Source organism: Chionomys nivalis, chromosome 19 (genome assembly GCF_950005125.1).
Source record: "Chionomys nivalis chromosome 19, mChiNiv1.1, whole genome shotgun sequence".
NCBI lineage: Eukaryota > Metazoa > Chordata > Mammalia > Rodentia > Cricetidae > Chionomys > Chionomys nivalis.
The window spans coordinates 32,141,983-32,151,912 of NC_080104.1; the positions used below are offsets into that span (position 1 = coordinate 32,141,983).

The 9,930-nt window shown below is 44.7% G+C and overlaps 1 protein-coding gene across 9 annotated transcripts in view; it reads left to right on the plus strand.

Moving 5' to 3' along the window:
* Positions 1-6,874, plus strand: part of Inpp4a (inositol polyphosphate-4-phosphatase type I A) — a 109,883-nt gene extending 103,009 nt beyond the window's left edge. For 5 of the 9 annotated variants that reach the window (XM_057751936.1, XM_057751940.1, XM_057751937.1 and 2 more), the window contains one exon: positions 4,427-6,874. In XM_057751936.1, the coding sequence (XP_057607919.1) occupies positions 4,427-4,559 (133 nt within the window). In that variant the 3' untranslated portion in view covers positions 4,560-6,874. Of the gene's footprint in view, positions 1-315 lie in introns of all 9 variants that reach the window. The other 4 variants (XM_057751934.1, XM_057751938.1, XM_057751939.1 and 1 more) reach the window with 1 other exon arrangement.
* Positions 6,875-9,930: the final 3,056 nt, after the last annotated feature.

The window sequence follows — 9,930 nt, forward strand, 5'->3', positions numbered from 1 at the left end:
CATCCTTTCAGCTACATGTGTTAATTTTGGTAGACTACAGTATTTCTTTCTTATTTTTCACTTCTCTTTCTCTCCTTTTTTTCCTGTAACTGTGCTGGTTTTATTTTGGTCTTTTGTTCACACCCTTCTCTGCATTTTATTTTTCTTTCTGTTGTGGTTCATTTCATTTTTTTTTCAATCTTACCTTTTGGTTTTCCTTTCTTCCCATACTTTTGGGTAAAACCCATCGCATGTGTCTGTCTTTTTGTTTTGTTTTGTTTATTTCTTTCCTTCCCCCTTTTCTTTTCCTTTCTCCCAACTTTTTCCTTTTCACAGCATTGGAACACGGGAGGTAGTCACCCAGAAGAACTTGAGCGGCCTGGTGCCCATCCGAGACTTAAGGCTAGACCCCAGCCTCCTTTGCTCTATTCCTTTATTAGCTCTGAGCCCCAATTTACTGATTGTGTGGCTCTTCCTGAGCATAGCATACCTGGTGACCAAATTACGCTGCAAATAAATGTTATTATGAAAATTAATTAGTCACATGACAGACAAAAGTGCCCGAATATGTCCAGCCACCGTGTACCAAACTGGACAGAAGGAAGGTGTCAAAGCGAGGTCTGCCAAGAAATATCTCATGCCTTACAGTTTGATGTTCTGTTCTTCTGAACTGTAAATACCTGCCAAATTCTTTGATCGAGAGGACTTGTTCATTTTGATTGTGTAGTGTCTTCAGTGCTTGTAACATGTTCTTCTGGTGCCTGTGACTGCATTATTTAGCTGGCCTGGAATTACTTGTACCAAATATCCGACCTTCTGATGTATAACTATTTATTACCTGTACATCTTGTATGCCCTGCTCCAAGAGAAAGGGATGCTGTCTGAAAAGAGTTTGTATATTTGATACTATCCCTCAAGTGTATCGCTAACCTTCCTTGCTTTTTGAAGAAATCAACAAGAAAAACATGCTTTATCGGTTTATCTAGATACCCCTGTTTAGTAGGACTGGGCTTCCTACTTTCCTTTCAAAGCGTAGTCCTGGGATTGCAATAGCAAACAGTTTGTAGAGTCATACTTCCTCGCTTCCAGTTATTCCCACTTGGTGACGGCACAGCTGTGGATACAGGAGCACATCCACCAAGTCCAGCACACAGACTTTACATCTTGCATGTGACTTCAGGGTTGCTCTTAATATACACAGTAGCAAGAGTTACATACTTTTTCTTGAAATAATTTTTTAATTTAAAAACCGTATATTTTATTCCAGATGAAGTCTAGATATCTTTTTTCTTTTACTAATACAATAAGGTTAATAATGAACAAAAAATCAAAGAAAATGTTTTTTAAAAAATGAAGCTTAAGTTTTGGCAGTTGTGAGAGAGCTGTGAAAATGGGAGGTAACTGTGGGTTTGCGTGTGTCGCTCCTAATTTTAACATTGGCACTGCCTGTAAAAAGGACGGCTAGCCGCCCTGACTCTCCTACATGGCAGAGAGTAATTGTCCTTCATGGAATAGCCAAGTACCCTAGGGAGCGTTCCGTTCACCTTGTGTAAGGAATAGTGACTGTCTTCTTCATCTTCCGGTTCCTATCTGGGTGTATTTCTGCTTTTGATTGCCAGTTCGATGAAGGGGATTGCTTTTCACGAGTGTGGTGGGAAGCCCCGAGTGACTTAGAGAAGCTGGAGTGTCTAGTATCTTGACATTGTCATGCCCACAAACCCACCCACCATAGCTCTAGCCTCTGTTTTCTCCGTGAGACGTCCTGACCATCCCTGGAGGACTGTCTCTGCTCTGGCTTCCTCTCAGAGAGTGAGGTAGAGGAGCTTCGGAGCAGTTAGCAGTGAGCACCGCGGGTGTCTTCCCACATGGGCAGGTCTACTTGGCTCTCCTAGTGTCAACTCGGTGACAGCTCTATGGCATCTCCCAGTTTAGCGCTTTAGCCATTGGCAGCCAACATTAATCACCAGACAGACCTGTCCAGTCAGTGACTCTTTGAAAGGAATGTTTGCTAGCTGCCCTTTCCCTTCAAAGCATGTGCTTCAAGCCTTTAAGCTCATTTTGTTTGCTCCATTTGAGTAGGGGAAAGAGAGTCCATAGTCTCCTTCCATCCCCATCTCACGGCCTCCATTCCTTGCTCTAGGTTGATAACCTCCTGCTAACAGGGAGGTGACTCAGGAATGCACTGAGATCATAGACAGATGAGGGCATCTCTGGAGGTAGCTGCAGAGATAGCATCCTCTGTCCCTATGGCCCAAGATGCCCCTCGCTCTTTGCACAGACTCTTCTCAGGACCATTGTACAGTAAGGGGAAGTAGTGGCTGGTTAGAGAAATGCCCTCCCCATACACACACCCAGGCAGGGAGGAGAACTGTTAGAACATTATGGCCTGGTATGGTACCAGCCTTCCTCCTGTCCTATATAGCCTTGGCTGTTGGTTGGGTCAGGAAGGGTCCTTGTTTCCCTCTTCCAGGGGTGAGTGGACTGCAGTACACCTGCAGGCACAAGAGGCTGGCTCTGGGAGTCAACCCCACGAGGGATTTGAGATTTACATTTGTTTTTTTCTTCTATTGGGGAGGTGGGGAGACCAACTTTCAGTATGCTTATCCTTTATACTGGATTTGAATGTCTTTAAGGCCTTTTGCTCATGAAGTCAAGCCAAATGTGCATTCAGAATCCTGTCTACAGCAAGAAATGAGGAGAAAAGAGTAGGGAGATAACTCGAGCTAAGCCGCTGTCAGTGTTGGGCAGCAGTGTCTGGGTTCCCTCTGAGTGATCCTGAGCTGTGGCGTCGAGACTGCTCAGTCTGCATCCTCTGCAGCAGCCACTTTGGAAGGAGAGAGCCATTCTCAGGAATTCTTGCTGAGTGGCCCCTAAGATCTCTTCCACTTTATAATTCATCTGAGGGCCCCTGTCTAGGCCATGCCACAGCAGACACGGGGAGTGGCTTTGTGGAAGGACCATGCCCCTGTTCTAGCACCTCTGTCTGAGGGGTACAGGAGGAAGCAGTGGCAGCCAGCCTAGCTCGTAGAACGTGCACAGGAACCTATAGCTTCTTAGCTTCTGCTTTAAATAGATTTCTATTTTTATCTGATTACTGAATGTTCAGCAGATGCTGTCTGTCATTTGCTCTGGGTGACCCAGGGTTTGGCTCAGGTGACATATCCAGCCTAAGGCTTGAGGCACAAGTGACAGTATCAGTCAACAGCAAGCGGGCGGATGCTTCAAACCACCTGGGCTTATCTCTTTTGAATAAATATGACTGTCTCATCAAAATCTACTTGACATGTTCTTAATAAGGGGACTGTCACTTTCATTTTGAAAGGCTTGAGCTGCTATTTTTTAAATGTATGTCCTGTGATCTTCATAGAATTTGAAAGACTTTTTTAAAATCACTATTTTCTTGGTAACTGCAAGTTTTACATCTCAGAAGGGGGATTTTTTTACTGAACTTGACCACTACTTGATTTTATTGCTGCTCTTTAAACATTATAAAGATAGCAAGTTTTACCGTGTCGTGGAAAGGAATTTATATTAAGAATCATTTTTGGCTGTTAATTTTACGCCATTCCAGAGCATTGCTTAGAGAATCTCTTGAGGTTCATTCTGAGGCCTCCCTGACTCTTTATCCTCTTGCTGGGCACCATTTGTCTTGCCCCTGGGTTGCAAGGACATCCCTCCATCAGTGTGGCTGGGATTTGAACTAGTAGTGAATTCTGTAAGGGAAGAGCTCCTGTGGGCTCACATTGGGCTCAGTAGTGCCTGTACGAGAAGTGGCCGCAATGAAAGCAGCCCACTTAGAGAAGGTGGTCAGTGACCACCAGGAGAGAAATGGAGACTTCACAGCCTGGTAGCCGTGCGGACGTGTTCTGCAGCCAGCGCATGGGCCTGCATGGGTGGGCACTTTGCACTTGCCCAGCTGCCCCTGGGGGAGGCAGATGGCAGAGCAGCCTCCTCTGCCAGATGTTTTTTACTACCACCTGTTGAACTCTGCAAGGAAAATCGGCATTTGGGGTTTGATGTGTCACAGATTTTGCTACCATACAAAAGGTACCGTGTTCCAGAAACTATGGTAAGAGTAAAATATCCCCATTCATCCAGTTTGCTGTCCAAAAACCTGCGAACCACAAGTTATGATAGAACCCCAGATAACCAAACCCAAGATACACACAAAATCATGTATTTTAAAATAATTGTGTTTGCTTGGACACAACACCGCTTTGGACCTGCCAGCCCACGGCCGCATCCAGCATGTACCCATCTCTGTGCTTTGCCCTGCTTTGTCCAGAACCATCTGTGTGTACATCTGTTGTAAAGGAGTCTAGCACCCATCTGAGTTAATCTTTTTTTTAATGCTATGAAAATAATAAGTTCATTTCATCTTAGTTTAAGTCTTTTATTTTTTTTCCTTTTTTACTGCTGTCATTTCTTGTGCTTGTTTTTTCCCCAGTGAGGGTTGTCGAAGAGAAAATACAATGAAGAATGTTGGAAGTCGCAAATATGCATTTAACTCCCTGCAGCTGAAGGCCTTCCCCAAGCATTACAGGCCTCCAGAAGGGACTTACGGAAAAGTTGAGACTTGAACACACGGTTTCCTCTAATTAGCTGTTACGTAATCCATGTGGGTACTCTCTAGTGTCACATACGATTCTTCAAGAAGACCAGAAGGATTTGTTTTTATTTTTGTGTTTTTAAATCTACTTCACTAAAGAGTCTATGGAGCATGATTTTGTGTTGGAATCTGTAGGGGTCATGTGTGGCTCAGTAGCGTGGATAGTGATGGCTGCCCTTAATCATAGCTTTCAGCTGTAACTATACAGTTAATGTCATAGTTCCTAGAAGAAGCCAGCTTGGTTTGTCTAAAATTCCAGGAGACTTTTTCAAATACCCACTTATACACTGCTCACTCAACTTATTTTTCTATTTAGTAACTCACAAGTGAGCATTGACTTAAGATCTATTCTCAAAAAGTACCTGCCCCATTAAACCTCAGGTCCCAGGTAGAGGATAGGCTTGAGCTCAGCTTGGGGAAAAGAAGTCACACCTTCATGCTGTGAGAAGCTGGTGTAGTGACTCTCAAAGGCCACACCCCTCTCCTGGATCCAAAGTGGAAGGGGAGCTTGACCAGTCACACCAGGAGCCCAAACCCTGGGGCCACACTGCTTCCCACCCCTTCAGTCATAGAAGAAGGTCTGCTTGAGATCTGCACCAGCTGTGAGGTCCCCAGACCCTGCCTCTTCACAAGCTCCATGATTAGGTCCACACCCACAGGACATACCTCCCGTTCTCTGGCAATCAGGACCTTCGATGCGGCTTTTCAGGTGTCTGAGAGACAACTCTCCAATCGGGGATTTAGGGCCATAGAGACAGTAGACACTTAAATGTTTTCAGAAGAAATGTTCTTCTGGGGGCTTTCTAACAATCTTTTAGAAGACCACAATCATGTTCGAATGTCTAAAAAACCGTCTTACTTTTTGGTTTGCAATAATTGTTACTGTTCTCCGTCTGTTATACGACTATTGGGAAACAGTTAAAACTGCCCCTACATTGAGAGCCTAAGAGAGGTTTGTGAGATGAGAAAGTTACGGATTTCATAGACGATTTAGTCTGGTCATCTTTTACAAGGTGATGATGAGTCTTATCTGCACATAGCAGATTTTTTTTCCTTAGAATTTATATGTTTTATAAATTCTGTTTATCATAATTCTGTTTACATGTTATTTAAAAGGCTGTAAAAAGAGCTGTATGGAGTATATCCATGATGCTGATGCTCACGATTTGTGAACACCATGGGAATTTTTATCGAAGTCTAGCTAGTTTTGTTTTGGCTCCTTTAGAAACATGTAACAAACTTGAACCTGGGACACTGAGGCACAGACAGGACCAGACCTTCAACAAGAGTCAGGGAGGATGCAGGCATCCCTTTCTACCAGTGTGCAAACAGCCCCCGACTCCTGGTGCCCCACTCTCAGGGCATGTGTGGCACTGTGGAAGATGAGTGGCAGGGAAGCTCTCACTACCCAGCTCTCCACACAGGGCCTGCTCTGCCGGTATCAGATTCCCAGGAAGCCTCAGTCCCTGATCGTAGGCCACTGGGGCTTAGTGTGGCTGGCTAAGCCTTTGACCTCTTTCTCGGTCCATTTACTCTAAGTTTTTAGTTTCATTTTTTTTCTCATTTGACATCACTGCCTTTTTAAAATATTTCTTTGGACTTTAAAATCAAATGTTTCTGTGTTCTCCAGCTTTTCTTTCTGTCCACACTTACAAAGGGAACAGAGCGACAGCTGACTCCCTGTCAGCGGCTTTGCATGGGGATTACTTTCTCTGTTTTTGTTTTATAATATGAGTCACTGTAAAACTCTAAGACCTGGTTAATCACGGGAAGGACTGTGACTTCAGTGTTTTCTCTGAAGGCATTGTGACTGGCTTCCAGTACATCACTCATGTTCCAGGCTTGCTAGGAAGGGGCACCGTGCACAACACTGGCTCAGGCACCTCCTGGCTGCCCCAGGAGGCTGAATTGTTCACTGTAGGTGGGAAATGGTTTTACTGGTTTCCACAAAGTGACGTTCTGTCCACCGTCTGCCCCCACTTAAAAAGGAATGTGTGGTGTCTGGACAGCTGGGAATGCCGTGTGGATCCTGTCAGCTCCTGCAGCACAGCTGCCTTTGCTTTCCTTTAAAGATGTAAAAATATTGTAGAATACTGTTTTATCCCCACACACTTGTACTTGCCACGCTTAGTGCATTTAAATACTTTTATTTATTTGTTTGGGACAGTATTAATATATATGAACATATAGTTATGGTTTTATATATTCTTAGCTCATTTAAAGCCATGTATGCTGTAAATGTGCTTGTCTTAAGAATGGTAAATAATAAAACTCACAAGAACATCACACTTGGTCTCCCTCGATTCTTTCTCCTATACTGGAAGGAAGTCCACAGCCAGCACCCGTGCATTTTACCACTGGGCTTGGCTGCCAGGGTTCATAGCTTGTAAGTGGGGAAGACTAGGGTCTTTTTAAGCATGTTTTTACTTCACTCAAACTAGGATGCATGGTTAGGAACAGGGACATTGGCAGACAGCACCAGACCCCAATCAAGGTTCTGTCTCTCACTGGTCAGTGACTTGGGGCAAGTTGCTGGATCTCCCCAAGACTGTTTTGTGTGTGTCAGGTGTGGACAGCAGCAGTAGGTCCCTCAGAAGGTGGCTGTGAGGACCTTGGTCTCATGTGTTCGTGTGTGTTGTCTCCTTTCCCTGAACAACTCAGCCTCTCCCCATCTGTGGGCATCGCCATGGTGTGACTTGTGCAGAAGCATCTGTTCAGAGCTGCGGTGTCACCAGCATCATGGCGTTAGTCCGCATCTCCTTCAAGGACCGCATGTCCAGTAACTTCCCTTGGCAATTGCTAGCCATGGAAATGAATCACAAACAACATGAATGTGTTTGGCTGTCTGGAAATCTACTGTTGCCACAGCCAGTGCTTTCCCACTCTTCTCGCAGCACGAAAATGGAGCCTTGCTTCAGTTCCTGCTCCTTTGAGCCTCTGCAGATATCAAAAGTCTGCTTTACTGATGCGTGTGATTTCGTAAAGTCTCTAACAATCCTTAATAAGCATTTTGTTAACGCCTGTTATAGGTGGAAGCTATTAAAGCTGTTGGTTAGCTGGGTTTTGGCTTCATCTATGTTAGGGCTACAGAAGTCTTAAATGTTTTTGTAATTAAATGTTTTTTTTTTTTTTTAAGATTTATTTATTACGTATACAATGTGCCTCCTGCATGTCTGCATGTACACCTCCATGCCAGAAGAGGGCACCAGATATCATTAGTTTGTTGTGAGCCATCATGTGGTTGCCGGGAATTGAACTCAGGACCTCTGGAAGAGCAGCCAGTGCTCTTAACCTCTGAGCCATCTCTCCAGCCCGGTAATTAAATGTTTTGTTCCATTTGGTGTTTTGGCTTTTCCACTGAGCATGACTGTGCCTCTGGTGTTGGAAGACTGGACTCTGGTATCAGTAGCTCCTTCTTGGCATACAGTGCTGTTCAACACTGTTGGTGCTTTCTGCCATGGCTCTCCTGCTCCAAGGTGTGTTGTTGTTGTTGTTCAATGTCCTCTTGTTCTTATTTGCAGTGTTTTAGCATTTCATTTGTGTGTGTGTGTATGTATGTTTCTCATGGGTGTGTGCCACGCGTGGCTGTGTGAGGGTGTGGAGGCCAGGCGTTTGTGTCAGATGTCTTCCTCTCTCATTCTTCATTTTTTGAAGCAGGGTCTTGCTGAATCCAGAGCTCGCCAATTCCAGATAATGAGACTTTGTTATCCAGCCTGCCCACAAACGCTCATCTCCGCCTCTTGTGCTGGAATTACAGGTGGCCGACCTCCAGTCTGTACACTTACACACGTTACCCACTAAGGCCATCTCACTGCTCCTTTACTTCATTCTGACATCTAGGTCAGCTCATCTGGAGTTGCTCTGGAATTAAGGCCCATGCTGTATGAAGAGTTGACTAGGTTTGAGTGACTCCCTTCTCTCAACCAACCCTAATTTTGCTTCTTGATGGCTCAATTAGTTCAGTTCTTGACATGAGAGCGTGGGACCCTGGGTTCAGATCCCCAGCACGTGTGGTGGGATGGCCACATTGTCCTTCTCACGGGGAAGGTCATTACAGTTTCTACACACCATGCAGAGGGGAGGGAAGACACTTCCTCTGTAAAATCCACCACAGTTGGAGAGTTCAGTATCCCCAGCCTCATCAGCTCCTCTCTGCCAAGTTGCAGGGTCCCATTCTTTGCCAGCCTGTACCCTCACTTTAAATGATACCCTTTGAGCAGGAAAACTTGCATTGTAAGTCAGCCAGCGCATGATGAGGACTGGACTTTGTTTTGGCAACTCAGCTCTATGGACCACAGAAAGAAGGGAATGTGTGTGTGTCCATCCATAACTTCAGCTACATGAACCACAGAAAGAAGTGTGTGTATGTGTGTGTGTGTCTGCCCATCCATAAAAGGATTTATTGGCTTATACAATTGTTGTAGGAGGCCACTTGTTTGTTCCCAGCTGCTCAGCCCCAAAACCTCTATTCTGCTCTGCGCAGGCCCAAGACAGGTTGTTTTTTTCTTTTTTTTTATTATTAACCAATTGTTCTACGACATACAGAGGGGCAATTGACTTATACTTGTGGCTGCTTACATACTGGAGAGGCTGAGATCCTGTTAGCAGAAGAAGCAAAAAAGCTGGAAGCCTCAGAACAGGAGAACCAATGATACAGTTTGAGACTGAAGACCTGGGAGCTCCTTGGACCATCACTGGTCTGAGTGCATGCTGAAAGACTGAAGTATCTTGAGTCTGGTCTCCACAGGCAACAGCAGCAGGAACACAGACTTGCTTAGAGCCTGAAGCACTGGCTGGCTTTCTCTTTCTCTACTCCCATTCCATCGGGGGCCCCAGCCTACTGAATAGTGCTGCCCACACTGCTTGCCTGATTTTGTAGTTCCTCTCCTACATCTCTCATCTGCAAGTGTCCTTCCTACACGCTCAGAAGTGCAGCTCTGCTAATCCCAAGAGGTCTCTCAATCAGGTGAGCTTGGCCACTAAGAGCAACACCATCAGATCATCCCATCAAGTCAGGAAGCTCTTTATTCTTCCATCCATCCCTTGACTTTCCACCCACACACACCCGGGTCACTGTGATATGAAAAACTCCTCACACTCTTTTCCTTCAAAGCCCTCTATGGTGACTTCACTTCAGAAAAAAAATCCTTTAAGAATTTTCATCATCTAATTTTTTAATAGTTGATCATTTGTTTTCATTTTTATAATTTACTAAATTTGTTAATGTATTTTACTTATTTTTATAAAAGGCTTATTTACATTTTTTTAAAAGCTCTATCGTGTGTGTGGTCAGTCTTGCCGTTTACCTTTGCACCTGTAAGGGCAAGCGTAATTCTAGATGA